Source organism: Bubalus kerabau, chromosome 3 (genome assembly GCF_029407905.1).
Source record: "Bubalus kerabau isolate K-KA32 ecotype Philippines breed swamp buffalo chromosome 3, PCC_UOA_SB_1v2, whole genome shotgun sequence".
Lineage (NCBI taxonomy): Eukaryota > Metazoa > Chordata > Mammalia > Artiodactyla > Bovidae > Bubalus > Bubalus kerabau.
Genome location: NC_073626.1, coordinates 98,319,376 through 98,336,275, shown reverse-complemented (window position 1 = coordinate 98,336,275; position 16,900 = coordinate 98,319,376). Strand labels below are relative to the sequence as shown.

Sequence of the window (16,900 nt, the reverse complement as noted above, 5' to 3'; positions counted from 1 at the left end):
TTCAATTTCCAGTTGCAGCTAGAGTCTTCAACTCCAAAAGCAAAGAGTGAAATGCCTTTAGAAGAAGAAAAGTCTACTGACTTTGTGTTTATACCTCCAGAAGTAAAAGAAACAAAGGAAAGAATACTAACTGAACACCAGAAAGAAGTACTCAAAACAAAGAGGTTTGTAGTACTTTTATCTTGAATTGAATTTTCTGTACTTACATTTAGATTTCATGCAGCAAACATAATTTTGAGTTTAGAACTAAGATACTGGTATATTGTACAGTATTTGAAATGTCAAAAAGATTGTACATAGCCATATTTCATAGTGTGTCGGGCTATCTTGAAATGCACCAAATGTTCCTAAACTGAATCCCTTTATTAAGGTCTTGAAAGATCAGGGAAATGGTTTCATGGAAAATCTGGGAAATAGGCATCTAAGACTTGATTTTATATTGTTCTTAAAAGGTAACTAGATGTAGAATTGTAAGCTTAATTGTAAGAATATCAAATATTGAAGTTGTTGTTTAGTGGCTAAGTCATGTCTGACTCTTTGCAACCCCAAAGACTGCAGCACGCCAGCCTTCCATGTCCTTCACTTCTCCCCAAGTTTGTTCCAAGTCATGTCCATTGTGTTGTTGATACCATCCATCCATCTCATCTTCTGTTGCCCCTTGTTTCTCCTGCCCTCAATCTTTCCCAGCATCAGGGTCATTTCCAGTGAGTCTGCTGTTTGCATCAGGTGGCCAAAGTATTGGAGTTTCAGCTTCAGCATTAGTCCTTCCAGTGACTATTCAGGGTTGATTTCCTTTAGAATTGAGTAGTTTGATCTCCTTGCTTTTCAGGGTACTCTCAAGGGGCTTCCCTGGTTGCTCAAGCAGTAAAGAATCTGCCTGCAATGCAGGAAATCTAGGTTTAATCCTTGAGTCGGAAAGATCCCCTGCAGAAGGAAATCAGTATTCTTGCATGGAGAATTCCGTGGACAGAGGAATGTAGTCTGGAGGGCTACAGTTCATGTGGATGCAGTGTCAGACACGATTGAGAAACTTAATAGACACAATATTAAAGTTAGTCTTAAAATCTTTTTCAGGTGTGATATTCCTGCCATGTATAATAATCTGGATGTTTCACAAGATACTTTATTTTCTCAGTATAGTCAGGAAGAATCTATGTAAGTATAGAAATTGCTGAAGTAACTGATTTTCTGGTTCTTTATTAACAGTATTCTAATTTGCACACTTATTTATTTCAGGGAAATATCTACTTTAATTGAAAAATCAAAAGAAGACTCCAAGATGATATTTAAGGTATATTGTTATTTTCATATTTTGGGGTTTTTCAAATCAGCTTTCCATTATTGAGTCTCTTATATTAACGTTAAGATTTGTTCTGTAATATCTTAACTCTCCTTAGCAGTCTTTAGCAGAATTATAGTTGTTTTATGTGTGGATCTGTATCTGTGTGAGTGCATGTTTGTTTAAATGTATTTGGCTTTATCACATACTTAAATTGGAAACACAAATTAATGAGCATCTACCATCACCTTTGGAATATTTTTAAAATGTTGAAAGTCAGATTGCCCTTTGACTTGCTAAAGTTTTAAACAGAATTTCTCCAGAAAGTCAGACTTATTTGCTGGTTAATCTGTATGTATGTGTACATTTTTGTGCAGGAGGAACAAAAGGAGAATGACATTGTCGTTCCTCAACATGTCATGGAAAACTGCGGTATGGATGAACATCTTGAAAAGGCTTCCCTTTTGAATAATGAGTGTGGTTCTATTGAGGAAACCAGTCCAAAAATACTGAGCAGTAATAATGATGCCAGGAAAAAAGCTTTAATTGCTTCAAGTAAACCAACAGAATGTGCATCTACTACAGAAAATCCATCTGGTGTCAGCAGTAGCTCGGTTTCTAATGCCACCATTTCTGGAGCTCCCCTACAGCCTACAAGTCGAAGGCAATCCTTTATTACTTTGGAAAAGTTTGATGGTTCAGAAAATAGACCTTTTAGTCCGTCACCCTTGAATAATATGTCGTCAACTGTAATAGTGAAAAGTAACCAGGAAGGCATGGCTAAAACAGATAACCCATCAAAAGCAAAGAAAAGAGAAGTGGCTCTTCCCAAATCTGATTCTGAAAAAATAACACATGGGACTAAGAGATCAAGCCGAAGGTTGAGTAAATCTGAACCAATAGGGAGTAAAAAGTCTAAACCCTTAATGAGATCTGAACAAGAGAAAAGTACTCAAGAATCTGTTGATGGCACAATAGCCTTAGAAAATAACCCACCTGGCTTGCTTAATCAGACAGAATGTGTGTTAGATAATCAGGTTCATCTCTCTGAATCTACAGTGGAGTATGAGGATACAATGCTTGAATCAACAGTGGAGAATACTGTATTAGAAAACAATACTGTAGAAGAGAGAACCTTAGAAATTAACTTGGAATCCAAAGAAAACACACCCCCAGCCATAATAACGGATCAGACAGTAAATGAGGATAGTCATATTCAGGTAACTCCAAATCAGAAAACTCTTAGGCGATCTTTAAGGCGACGTTCAGAAACAGCAGAACCAACCACTGATAGCCAAGATAAAGAAAATAATCATCAAAAAAGAGAAAAGACTCCGCAGAAGAGTCCGTTACATGTAAAAGATGATGTTTTACCTAAGCAAAAATTGTTTTCTGAACAAAGTGTACAGGAAAACTTAGTTGACAAAGGAAATAATTTACATGAGAAGGCTTTTGGGGAGACCAGTGCTAATGCTGAAATTGATGAAAATAGAAGAAAGCCAGATCTTGAGAATACTAAATCTGAAGGAGATGGTGTGCAGGACATTGCAGATAAATCCTCTGAGAAACCAGTAAGGGGACGAACACGATACCAAACGAGAAGAGCATCCCAGGGTTTACTTTCCAGCATTGAAAACTCAGAATCTGATAGTTCTGAGGCAAAAGAAGAAGGTTCTAAAAAGAAAAGATCTGGAAAATGGAAGAACAAAAGCAGCGACAATGTTGACATTGAAGATCAAGAAGAGAAAATGGTAAAACAGGAATGTATAAAAGTTGAAAATCAGGCACATGATTATAAAGAGAATCCTGAAGTAGACAAAGATATAAAATCTCAAATCGGTGAAAAAGGAGATGAAAGTAATACTGTAACTCTTCAAGATTCTACCGTATCTCCAGATTTATTACAAGTTTATGATGATGTATTGAGTACTTCTGAGGGAAAAAGTAAAAGTAACAAAGATGCAGACCATTCCTTTTCAAATCCTTCTGTGCCAGAATCAAATCTAAGGACTAGAAATGCCAATAAGAGGTTACATAAGCGGGATTCTATAGAAAATAGCATGGGGGAATCCTCAAAAATAGGGACATCAGACATTCCTTTGCTTTCTGAAAAAACTCTTCAGACAGTAGAATGCCAGCACAAGAGAAGTAGGAGGGTGAGGCGATCTAAAGGTTGTGATTGTTGTGGAGAAAAATCACAGTCTCAGGAAAAGTCATTTATTGGGTTAAAGGATACAGAAAATTACGATGTAAAAGTCAATGAAACAAAAAAGACAGATGGGGAAACACCTGTATCTATTTCAGAAACTTCGAAAGCTGATCTGTCCTCGGAGGTTAAACTTTTAGATGAGCATCATAGTGTGAATTTTCATTTGGATCTCAAGGAGGAGAATGATACTACTAATGATTCATTAATTATATCTGAAACTGAGTTAAAAGAAAATACTACTCAAAGCTTTCTTCCTTCTGAAATGGTAAAATTTAAAGAAACTTCTCGTAGGGATTCTGAGGAAGCAATATCTCTAGAAACCCAGGAGCCATCTAATAAGAAATGTAAAACTGTTGACCCACATTTAGATGTTTCCAAAGATATTTCACTGAAATGTTTTTCTTTGGAGACCAAAGAAGAAAAGTCAGAGGCCGCTCCGAAAGAGAAATTGAGTACAGAGAACATTGTTATTGTTGAATCAAATGCAGAATCAAATCCTGAAGAAGTAGATGCTATGGAATTGAATGTAGAAAATGATCAGTCTGAAGCTGGCTTCTCTGAACAAAAGAATGTCAAAACTAGTATTTCAGGGAAAGAAGTAACAGAGGAAAACAGTGAAAGAATGGATACACCTGAAAAACTGAAAGCCAATGAAGCAGTAACTGAGGAATTTAATTTAGCTACTGATTATTTGGATACTCTGACACCTGTAAAAGTGAATGCTCAGGTAGAGATCTCTGAACAAATAGCGGTTGGGGAGCTAGGCAGAGGAAGTGATGAATCTGATCCAGGCTCATCTGAAGAAATGAACGCTGAAATGAAAAATTGTGAAAGAACAGCGGTTGGTGAGGTGACTACTGAATCCGACCACGTCACTGAAACAGAAGACGAAGATTTAACTACCACAGCTTCTCTGCCTATAGAAGCTGAAACAAAGGAGTTAGATGTAGAAGTCGATCGCTTTGTTCCCGACACACTTGAGATGATCACTGAAGAAGGAAAGGTTGACCCTAACAAAACTGAAACGAATACTGAACCTAATAAATTGGAGGAAACACAGTTAGATGACAATCAGATGGTAGTGGAAAGTAATGAAACTTTACTGGAAGTTCACCATACTTCAGAGAAAGTAGAGGAGATAGCACAACCTCTGACATCTGAAACAGGTATTTCTGGACTTATATCAGAAGACAGTAATACATCTCCTCAAAAATTAAAGGATATTGATCCTTTACTCATGTCAGCAAACGAGAGTCCTAGTGGCATGCACACACGTTGTGTGTGGTCTCCTTTGGCTTCTCCATCCACCAGCATTTTAAAGAGAGGACTAAAAAGACCCCAAGAAGATGAAATCTCGTCACCTGTCCACAAGGTAGGGGGATGGATGCTGAATGTTCATGAGTCCAAGGTTAATTGGGAGAGTTTGGCCACTTGCTGACTCTTGGTGAATGATGGGATATTGGGTGTACATGACCATTCGTTATGAATATATGCTATGATAGGGAAAAGGGCAGGCAGAACGCGGACGTTGAGAAAAAGACTGAAGCCCTTTAGGTATTCCTTTATTTCAGGACCTGGTGTCTGTCGCTCAGTTGTGCTCGACTCTTTGCCACCCCATGGACTGCAGCCTGCCAGGCTCCTCTGTCCATGGGATTTTCCAGGCAGGTATACTAGAGTGGTTTGCCATTTCCTTCTCCAGGGGATCTTTCCGAACCAGGGATCAAACCTGGGTACCTTGCACTGCAGGTGGATTCTTTACTGACTGAGCTACCAGGGAAGCCTAACACTTAGCTATAAATCTTTATATAACCATCACCATTTTTCACATTTTGCAAAATTGATAATCTCTCATGGTGATTTTTTCTCTGCTATATAATACACAAGGAAACACTTAGAAACCGATAAAGGAGCTTTAGTTAGCACTTACTGTGTACTAGGACATTATGCTGTCTGTTTCGCATGTCTTTATATAAACTTAGACCTTTAACAATTAAAAATTTATTTAGGCTATGCCTTCATTAATTTCTGCATATGATTTCATTTGTAATTAATCTTGTTAACGTCCCCATCTTCTTCACTACATTTAATTCTTGTAGTTTGTACACATATGGATTACCTATGTATCTGCTTTAGTCTCTGACCCTGTGACTTGCACATAGTTTAGAAAGGAAAAGTTGCATGTGCTTTACATAGCTCCACTTGTCCTCTATAACTAGCTATTTTATAAAGGTACTGTATGGGCATTCCTTAATTTTGAAATTGGACCTACCATTTACTGTGGAATATATGTGTTTATGTATACAAACATGTATATATAGATAAAATCATACTGACACGTAATTTTGCCTTTAGCCAGCACATTGTGAAAACTTTCCCAAAATATACTAAAAATTTTTATATTGAGAGTTCAAAGATTAGTTCTTAGGAAACTTAACACTTGAGGGTTTTGGGTTTGGTCTTGCTTTGCTTTTGAATCTTTTACCTTTTTTTTTTAATCTTAGGTTTAAATAGGCCATAGAAGTTCTTGAAAAATTTATGAAGATGAAATGATGTCTTCAGTATACTTTAGATTGTTAATGCCAGTTAACTAGAGTCATGTTTTGTTTGATAGTAGCTCATTTTTAATTTTTATTTACATATGATAGTTTTCTATAGCAGATATTTATAGAAAGTTCCCAATATTTTGGGAATAAGACATTTATATACATATTATGGTTTTGCATGCCCCGTTGGATACTTTTATCAGATAGCTGAGTAGCTGAATAAAGAGTTTAGAAAAGGCCAAAATAACTTCAAGCTGGGCTAAGCTTTTGTTTTTTGTTTAACAAAAAATCCCACCCCATTGCTGTGACTCTCTTACCCTCAAAGAATTAAGAACTAAGATTATTAAGGTATACCAAAGGCCAGTTAGTACTGTCTCTGCCTCTTTACCTCGTTCTTTATGGTTTGTAGTAAGCCTATGAGGTTAGTAGAAATTTGTATACTTTTAACTGTCACATGCAATTTCATCAAGTTTCTGCTACTATCCTTTCATTCTCCTCGTTGCTGTACTTTGTAGACAGTTTAGACCATGGATACTTGGAGTGACCTTTGGTCTTGAGTAATATTTGTAAAAACAATCATCAGGAACAACTGCAAGTATGTGCAGTTGAGATAAATTAGGCCTCTAAACATACATGCTATCTTTGGCTGACCTTATAATGAGAGTTTATGGTATTTTTTAAAACTTTTTAAAAATAAAAACATGACTTAAATGTTTTCAGGTTCGCCGTGTCTCCTTTGCAGATCCTATATACCAAGCAGGATTGGCAGATGACATTGATAGGCGATGCTCTATTGTTAGGTGCCATTCTTCAAATAGTTCTCTCATGGTAAAAAGTGTTAAAACTTCACCTACTGTGCAATCTAAGGTAAGCTGTAGGCTTTAAAAAATACATATGCAAACACAGAATTGCATCGGGTAATTTGTCTTTTTAAGAAACAAAGCATACTTCGTTTGGATGTATTTTTCTTTTGTCTGCTTAAGGTGGTAAGAAGCATTGATGAGCCAGCCAGTAATTGATCCAGTAGTAGTAGTATTACATTTTACATTTTCTGAAAATTGTAAGATATGACTGCAGTCTGTCAGTTGTAAAAATAAACTTGTAAATCTAGGGTTCTGAGTTTTTTTTCTCCTTTCTTCTGTCTAGCATAATACCACTTCAGCCAAAGGATTTCTGTCCCCAGGATCACGTAGCTCTAAATTTAAGAGCTCAAAGAAGTGTTTAGTAAGAAGTGCTTTAGTTTTCATGCAACTTTATATTTTCATGTTCAGTTAGGTGACCTCTGTTTAACAGCTTTTGAAATTTATTCTAAGATTGCAGAAATGGCTAAGGAATCGGTGCCATGCCCAACAGAAAGTGTTTACCCTGCTTTGGTGAACTGTGTAGCACCAGTTGAAATCATCTTACCTCAGATTACATCCAACATGTGGTAAGTGGTTATTGATCTCTGGCCTATACCTAGAGATGCCGCTTTGTTAACAGGGATGTTTAAATGATCAGGGTTCTCATGTTTAGAATTAATTTATCCATACTTTCACACATTTTATTTTAGAAGTAAATGAAAATACAGCTGGGAAGATGGTTGAGATAGGGCTGTAATAGAAGTATTGACCGGTTGATCTTGCTTGAGCCAGGCATATACATCAGATTCAAATTTTGTTGTAAATGCACGTATGTCCGTCCTCTGTGGGATAGGTGTGTCTACGTAAATTTTGTTATGATTGCGCTTAAATCAGAAAATTCAATTGGATAGGCCCTTACAAATAGAAAATATAAAACTTTGTGACGTTTTTCCTGTTTCTCTTATCTCTTTAGGGCAAGAGGACTGGGACAGCTCATTAGAGCCAAGAATATAAAAACAATTGGCGATTTGAGTACCCTTACAGCATCTGAAATAAAAACTCTTCCTATCCGTTCTCCAAAAGTGTCTAATGTAAAAAAGGCTCTCAGAATATATCATGAGCAGCAGGTAAAGACATAGATGTTAAATTGTGTATGAGTAAATGATGAAACAGTACAACTCCAAAAGTTTGCATTTCAAGTATTGCTTTAAAAGCTCATTTTATATGTTGCCTTAACTTCCTTTCCCTTGCAGTCAAGAGTAACTTAAAAGGTTGATTTATAATTCCACAGAGAAGTTTACTTATTTGTTTTGTACTGTTATTGTGTATTACACCTCTTTATTCTTTGAATTCTACTTTTCTAGCTCGTCTTTTATGTATACCAAATAAGTGATTGGTTTCCTGGCTGCTATTTCTAAAACCTAGATGTTCAGATCTAAACATTTACCCCCAAAAAATCTTGCAGATTTGTGGTTAACAGTATTTTGATTTTGATATCCAAGGCAGTTGTGATCATTTTTTTTTTAACTTGTTCTTCCTATCAACTTTTAACACACAAACATTTCAGGTTATGGACATTTCTTAAGATTCTTATGAAAACCGAGATTCTTTTCCCTCTAAAAATACGTGTAGAAAATTTTGTATATCATTTCAGAAGAATTTACAAACTGTCTGAAACCCATTCAGAAACCTTTTATGTATTCATCGATAGGCAAAACTGTGAATAAATAAAAAATGGAGTATGTTAAGAGTGAAAACGGTGTTCTGTTAGAATTTCTGAGATTGGAGTTTGCAGGCTACTGAAGACTTCAGTATTCTTAAAAGTCCTTGATTTATTATTAGTTTTGTTTGATCTTTTAAAACATTTAACCAGTTCAAGAAAAACAAAAACTATTAGTAATTTGCATTTTTGTAAGATGAAGAGTTGAAAGTGCTTTATTGAGGTACAGCCACATACCATAAAATTTGCCCCCCCAAAGCACACAAGTGGTTTTTTAGTACAGTCACAAAGTACCACAGCCTTCACCAAGACCTAATTTTAGAACATTTTTTATTCTTTTAAAAAACGGAAAAACCTCTCACCCATTCATCAGTCACTGCATTTCCACCCCCAAAGCAACTATTAATTTTGTCTCTCTTATTGTGGACATTTCATAAAAGGTGGGTTCTTATAACCTGTATATAGTCTTTTGTGATTGGTTTCTTTAACTGAGCATAGTGTTTTCAAGGTTCACAAGTATTAGTACTTCATTCTTCTTTATGGTTAAATAGTAGGTTGATGCAAAAGTAATTGTGGTTTCAGACCTTGACTTTTAAAACATTATATGAATAACTAGGTTCAAACACATCTTTATTAATCAAAATAGGAACTATTATAGTCAACACATTTTTCCCGGTGAGAAATGTTTGTTTATTCTTGTGGTGTAAAAATCTATCCTTTGAGAGTCGATGAACCTCTTGAAAGTAGTTTCTGCCTACTGCTGGTTGTGGAAATGTTTTCCCTGGAAAAAAGTTGTCGAGATGCTTGAAGAAGTGGTAGTTGGTTGGCGATAGGTCAGGTGAATATGGCAGATGAGGCAAAACTTTGTAACCCAAGTTGTTCGTTCAACTTTTGAAGTGTTAGCTGTGCAACATGCGGCTAGACATTATTATGGAGGAGAATTGGGGTAATTCTGTTGACCAATGTCAGCTGCAGGGGTTGCAGTTTTCGGTATATCTCATCAATTTGCTAAGCATACTTCTCAGATGTAATGGTTTCGCCAGGATTCAGAAAGCTGTAGTGGATCAAATGGGCTGCAGACCACCAAACAGTGACCATGACCATTTTTTGGTACAATTTTGTCTTTGGGAAGTGCTTTGGAGCTTCTCAGCCTAGCCACTGAGCTGTTCATTGCTGGTTGTTGTACAAAATCCACTTTTCATTGCGTGTCACAATCTGAGAAATGTTTTGTTGTTACTGTGTATAATAAGAGATGACGACACTTAAAAATGATATTTTTTTGATTTGCAGTCAGCTCATGAGGCACCCACTTATCAAGCCTTTTTACCTTTCCAATTTGCTTCAAACACGGAGCAACTGTAGACGTTGAGTACTTGGGCAACTTCTCTTGTAGTTGTAAGAGGATCAGCTTTGATAATGGCTCTCACTTGGTCTTTGTCAATTTGCGATGGTCAGCCACTATACTTCTCATCTTCAAGGCTCTTGTCTCCTTTTCAAAACTTCTTGAACTACCACTGGACTGTATGTTCATGAGCAGTTCCTGGGCCAAATGCGTTGCTGATGTTGCGAGTTGACTGCTCTTTTTGTGACTCATTTTGAACTCAAATAAGAAAATTACTCACACTTGTTTTTTGTGTAATATCATTTCCATAATCTAAATAAATATAAATAGCAAGTAATAAGTCATTAGCAAAAAAACATAAAGCGAGAAATGCTCATTAAAATGATGTATAACATAACCACATTTATTTTGGAATGTATTTCAGTATCAAATGATGAATTTCAACTGTGAAAACTAGAATTGCGTTTGCACCAACCTAATAATACCTCATTCTATGACTGTACAGCATTTTGGTTATCCATTCATCACTTAGTGAACATTCGGGTTGTTGACACCCTTTTCTATTACAAATATGCTGTTATGTACATTCATATACAAGTTTTTGTGTGGACATGTTTTTTATTTTTCTTAGGTATATCTGTAACAGAATCTAATTTCTGGGTCATACGGGAACTCTGGCTTCCCTGGTGGCTCAGCAGTAAAGAATGTGCCTGCCAAATGCAGGAGATGCCGGTTAGATCCCTGAGTCAGGAAGATCCCCTGGAGAAGGACAAAGCAACCCACTCTAATTTTCTCGCTTGGGAAATCCCATGAATAGAGAAATCTGGTGGGCTGTAGTCCATGGAGTGGCCAAAAGAGTCAGTTGTATATAAACAACCCCCAGTGATTTTAAGCAGCTAAGTATAACCCCTTAATTTTATTCTCCAGATTACAAATCTTGCAGGTAGTGTCCCTTCACATTTTTATAAACCTAAGTTGTGGGAATGGTTATGGGTGTTGAGGAAGGGGAAATTCAAAATTTGATAAATTTAAGTCATTGAATTCAGGGGTCTTTTCTTTTTGGATGAAATTATCAGTCCGTGGAGTTGCAAAGAGTTGGACACGATCTGATGACTAAACAGCAGAAACTAACAATCTGAAAGTAGCATTTTCTCAATCAGCAATCAATAAGCCCTGTTCCCAGAGCTTTGAAAATTGTGTTCTTTTTTTAAAAAAAGAAGTCCATATGTTTAAGCTTGAAAATGTCTGCCTTAGACTTGCTTTTCCCATGTTCCCAAACCTGGAGACTAAAATGTAATTTTTCTTGGCTACCACGGCTATATTTCTGGACAAATTCATTAAGAAATAATATAAATTCCTTAACCATCTCTTTGAAAAACCACTACATAGTTCTGTTTTTGTGTTAGTAGAACCATCGGTTCTTAACAGTATTAGCTAGACTGTAAAACATAGTATGTCAGATTCTTTTCCAGTATTAGTGGTTTTATTATTATTAGTCCTGTTAAAAATAACTCAGTTTGTCACTTTTGTTTTTATTTTTACTTATCTTAACGCATAAATCAAGGTGAAGTCTCGTGGACTAGAAGAGATTCCAGTTTTTGATATTTCTGAAAAAACAATAAATGGAATGGAAAATAAATCTATCTCTCCTGATGAAGAAAGACTTGCCTCAGGTATATTTTAACAAAACGGGACAGTTTTATAAGATTGGTTGACTTTATTGAAGAAATATTTTGTTATTCTGCTTTTAGTTCTAATTTGAGCATGCTCTGTGAATTTTTTTATGTGATAGTTGTCAAATAACATGAAAAAATAACTGACTTCAAGTATATCCAGTTGCTTTTTCTCTAATTGACAACTTTTATTCTATCAAGATATAAAATCAGGATATAAACATTGCGATCCAGTTATGTTCATGAAAATGAAGTAGTCAGGATTTCTTTAGTGGCACAGAATAAGCTATGGTGATTTTTCTGTAGCCTCACTCTCTTGATCTTGAGCAGGGGCTACCTCAGCAAGCACTCTTAATTTGAAACCTAGGCACTTAAATTTTTTATTAACTTAGAAGGAAATGCAAGTTAAGATGTATCTGGAATAGATTTTAATAGTGCTATTTTCTTCTCTTTCCTTTAGATTTAATTGATCCTGTTGCTTTAGAAGCTCCGTTATCTAAAAATCTTGTGGCACAGATTAGTGCACTTGCTCTTCAACTAGATTCAGAAGATCTCTATAATTATTCAGGAAGCCAGCTATTTGAAATGCACGAGAAACTTGGTAGCATGGCAAACTCTATAATTAAAAATCTGCAGTCACGTTGGAGGTCACCAGCCCATGAAAATTCTTTTTAGTGTTTTAAGAGAAAATTGAATTTTTTTTTTTTAAATCACTGGATTTGTTGACTCATAAAGTAAGTTCTGAAATATAGCACAATTTCGGACTGAATGTTTGCAAAGTTGGTAATTTCAAATGCTAAAGAACAGTAGCTTATTAAGTTAATTTTGTGAGTGAGAGCAATCTTTCCTGTATAACATATTTTCTTGGCTGCTATGCATAGTTTTTCCAGAACTTAAAGTAGTTTACTGAAATGTGAAAGCAGAAACTACAAGCAAAAGCATAAATTTTGTTTTACGTATTCATGCATATTTTAATGAAACATTTTATGTAATATACCTCTTCTAAGTAAGAAAAACTGAAATTTTTTATTTGAAGTTTTTGCTTAACTGATAAGATGTTTATACTTTCTTTTTTTTTTTTTGGTGCTTGAGGTTTAAGAAATATGTTCTTGGTAAAACACCCCAAATGAGAGGCAAAAGAATTTTTTGGAATGTTTTTCACAGACAGAGCAGCTTCATTTGGACAGCTTTCAAGAAAAATAATCAAAAGTTTCAACTTTAGGGGTTAAATATTAAAGCAGAATTTAGTGATTCCATTCATTTGCATTAGCAAATACTTGTGCAGCAGCATTTGCCTGTGAAAATATACTCTTATGAGATACATACTATTCATTTAAAAATGCACGACTGTTTGTACATTATGTATAATTAAGTCTTTAATTTATAAATTTCAGTCTTCGTTAGTTGCATGAGTTTTTCTGTAGCCTCTTGTGAATACCTTTGTTTAATAGAAACATAATTTTGTATATATTGAATACTGAGATATCAGTATGGATAATAGACGTGCTTCGTGGAATTGCTGCAGATATTTGTAGGATTCTGTATCTACAAATAAAACAACAAAAAGTTTTGTACTTAGTTAATAGTTAAACATGAGTTTATTTTCTAAAGTAAGCAGAACAAGTACTAGAAATGAGAAAGTGTTACATGACAACCTTGCTGTTCATTCCCATAACCTTTTTTTTCCCCCTTTTGGTTTGAAAGAGGGGATTAGCCACTAGAAATAGTGCCTCGTTAACATTTCTCTTTAATGGGGAGTTAGCTTGAGTATTTTCATTATAACTTGGATCATAAGAAACCTAGAGCTTATCTGCTCTTTCCACCTATACCTAAAGCAAACTTGGGAGAAATCTGAAAACTGTTCTTTAAAATATGTATGTTTTATTGAGTTAAAAAAAATAGGGTGTATGTAATTAAAACATTTCTAGTTTTACCAACTGGTATTAGTGCCTGCCTTTCCCATATTTGTTTCATCTTTTTAACAAATATCTCACTTGTTTTCTAAATAGAATGAGTAATCTCAGTTTTAGACTTAATTCAGAAGTAACCCCTACTTGAAAAAGCACACATTCATTAACAACTTATGGAAAGTTTAATCCTTGTGTCTTGGTTAGCTTTATATTCGGAAGGGGACTGCCACCCAGTCACGATAAAAGTTGGTTTCATTTTCATGATCCATTATCATTACATTTAAATATTTTGGGGTCTAAGTTTGATATTTATATGCTGAGGATGGTTTTAAAAGAAAATCTGGGACCATTGAACCTGAAGGATTGTAGCTTGAATTTAAACACTTATAATTTTGGTTTAATTTGTCATTTATTCCCCAAGTTCTATGTGAGTAAATAGGCACGTTTTAATTGAACAGGTGTTAGTAGAAGGGATATGTATGTATGTTGAGAGGAATCAGAATTAACTCATTTCGCAACCTCATATCTTAATATTTGTGTGAGCTAAACTTACCTGCTGGTGGACTGAAGTTCCTGGAAGGCGGACAGTATAGCAGAAAATGTGACCAAAATGAACACCATTTACTTAAATCACAAGTTTGATACAAGTGCAGATACTAAATTTAGAACATCCTGGTTTAACCAGGATATATTCTAAAATATTTAAAAACCAATTTGCTAAATCTTCAGTTGGTGATAAAGTTATGTGTTTATTTAGGCTCCTTATTTTCAATATTCTTGCCTTAAAACTTTCTGCAGATTTTTTTCCTGAGTATTTCTGGAAGAGCAAAAAGCATTAATATTCCACGATCAGCTCCAGTGTGTGTCTTTTTACCATTAAAGTGAAATAAGTTTTTTCAAATAATTTCTAATGGTTAATAAAACATGACAAACGTTACTAAGAACACTCAAATGTCATTTTTAATTTTATGCATTTATAAAGAATATAGTTGCATGTAGAACCATAGTATAATTTTTGATGTTCAAAAATGAATTTCCAGTATCTCAGTGAGCACATAATTAAAGATGCTGTGCAGTTTGAACAAGTTTGAAAGCCATTGTTGAATAGTGGAGAGCTTTTGCTCTAGTTTCTTTGTCGATTATAGGATGATTTAGGTTAATAATGCAGTAGGGTAACAGTCAAAAATAAGATTTGAATATGAATTTCCCATGATTCTGTTTATGTGCAGGTTGGTAGTAGTCAGTGTTTTACATTTAAGAATCATAAAAATGTCAAGAAAATTCAGTTATGTTTTGACTAAAGGTGGGAGGGAAGACTGGGAAATTGGAAAAATGGGAGGGGTATGTGGAAAATATACAGGTAGAGTTTTGTTTTGATTTTTAAAGAGATGAGTAGTTAAAAGTGCTGTTTTAAAGGCAGGCTTAGTTGAAATTTAACAAAAGATGTGAAAACTTAACTCATTTTCTTTTAATGCCATTCCTTCTGACGTCGACTTTATAATCCACTAAGAAAAGCCTAGTTTCTACTTAGTATTCTTCATAACTGATTTTCTGGGAGATTATTTGTTATCCAGGGTTAGAGGTCGTTAAAAAAAGCAGTTGTTAACGTTATTAGGCTGGGGCTTGAGTCAGGGGAGTTAGCTGCCTGCTTGTTATTACAACACATGTCCATTTTATCCCTAAGCCATTAGAAAGGTCTTATACTTTGTATGCAAACATTAGGGTGAAGCCCTGACTTTATTAATTACTACAGTGCTTCTCAAACCTACATGTATTTGTTAAAATGCAGATTCTGATTCATTATGTATGTGATGAGGGCCTAATAGTTCATTTCCAAGAATTCCCATGTGATCCGTACAAATGCTGATGTCTGTGTACTGCATTTGTGGTCATAGGTCTAAGAGGCTTCAAGATCCAAATTAGCTTTTGGTAACCCAGGCAGATTTATATCCTTAAAATTATTGCCACAAAATATAACAACTAGTCTTTTTTTAAGAAACCTTTTCAGATGTCTGAATTGAGGATTCTGACTGGTCTTGAAGGCTTCATATTAAAGTTAAAAATTTTAAATAAAATTGTTAAAGGTAGAATTTTGCCTAATATGGGGCCTTTTAATATAGAAGATAAGTATTTTATGTTACCAAGAAGCTGATTAAGCAGTTCGGACCATGTGGAGTCTTATGAGTATATATGAATTATGTTCTGACTTTTAAAATTTTCATAATATTAGAGATGAATTTAGTCTCTAAATCTTGGCTTCTAGGTTATAGGACTTCATTATTTTATTAATAAACATTGAAAATAGGCTACCCCTAACAAAGGTTAATTTGGCAGTGGAGTTAGCAGTGCTGTAATGAGTCCATTCTGACAAGTGTGCCTTGATACTCAGTTTACTGAAGACCTCTGGTGAGTGCTGTGACAGTATGTGATCGAAACTTCCTATTTTGTTGTAAAAGGGAGTTGAAAGAGTTGAGTAGTCTGATCTTCAAAAATGAGGGTTTTTTGGGCATTCTTTTAAGATGATATTTTCCTTCATATTTATTAAAAATACTTTTATTGTAAGAACTGCCCTCGTCTAAAGCACTTAATTAAGGAAATGTCAGAAGTAATGGGTTTTAAAAACTGATTATCAAAATTTATTGATTGTTCAATCTATAAAACAAATCTGGTCTTTGTGGTTTTTCATGGCCCGGTTAATTGTGTCTGTTATATGCCAGGTTTTGTATATTGCTCTTTGAAAGTTCCATTAAAATCTGAGTCATTTTGATTTGAAGATCTGTAAATTAGATCTGTAGTCGAATACAATTATGAGTGTTCATTTAGTTCTTGGAATAGAATGTTAAATTTTACAGTGTGATCTTTACCATTTTTTTTCTTTCTGTGCCAAGCCTTTAACCAAAGAACAGTTAAAACTAAGTGCCAAGCTGTAAAGGCTTACTCCCCTGAAATATGTCATTAGAATAAAAGTTAACGTCTCCCTTTACCTGTGATTATAAAATTAAAGACAGTATTTTAAATTGATGTCACATGGAAGAAAAGAACCTCCGTAGCTTTTGGTTTTCTACATGTAAGAGAGGGAACAATACCTTTATGTCACAGTGTACCATTTTATAATTGGATGAAACTAAGCTTATCAGCAAATTTACATGATGATTGAGATTGATGCACTGATAAATGATGAAGAGAAGAGAAAGATCGATTGAAATAGCAATAAAGAATTAGACCATTAAGTATAGAGAAACAGTTATCTTTATATTTTGAAAGTAGCTGACAGCCAATGGTCCCTGAGTTATTCTATATATAACACAGTATCATAATAGTTTATTAATCCCTTGGGTAGTTATTTAGAAATATATTATTTTATACTCCACCTCCCATCAGT

At 34.8% G+C, this 16,900-nt stretch overlaps 1 protein-coding gene across 9 annotated transcripts in view; it reads left to right on the top strand.

Moving 5' to 3' along the window:
- Positions 1-14,462, top strand: part of RIF1 (replication timing regulatory factor 1) — a 58,575-nt gene extending 44,113 nt beyond the window's left edge. For 4 of the 9 annotated variants that reach the window (XM_055572608.1, XM_055572609.1, XM_055572603.1 and 1 more), the window contains exons 27-37: positions 13-164; positions 1,075-1,155; positions 1,237-1,291; positions 1,657-4,860; positions 5,060-5,149; positions 6,752-6,898; positions 7,178-7,255; positions 7,345-7,460; positions 7,847-8,000; positions 11,500-11,608; positions 12,069-14,462. In XM_055572608.1, the coding sequence (XP_055428583.1) occupies positions 13-164; positions 1,075-1,155; positions 1,237-1,291; positions 1,657-4,860; positions 5,060-5,149; positions 6,752-6,898; positions 7,178-7,255; positions 7,345-7,460; positions 7,847-8,000; positions 11,500-11,608; positions 12,069-12,283 (4,401 nt within the window). In that variant the 3' untranslated portion in view covers positions 12,284-14,462. The remainder of the gene's footprint in view (positions 1-12; positions 165-1,074; positions 1,156-1,236; positions 1,292-1,656; positions 4,861-5,059; positions 5,150-6,751; positions 6,899-7,177; positions 7,256-7,344; positions 7,461-7,846; positions 8,001-11,499; positions 11,609-12,068) is intronic. The other 5 variants (XM_055572606.1, XM_055572604.1, XM_055572610.1 and 2 more) reach the window with 5 other exon arrangements.
- The last annotated feature ends 2,438 nt before the right edge of the window (positions 14,463-16,900 follow it).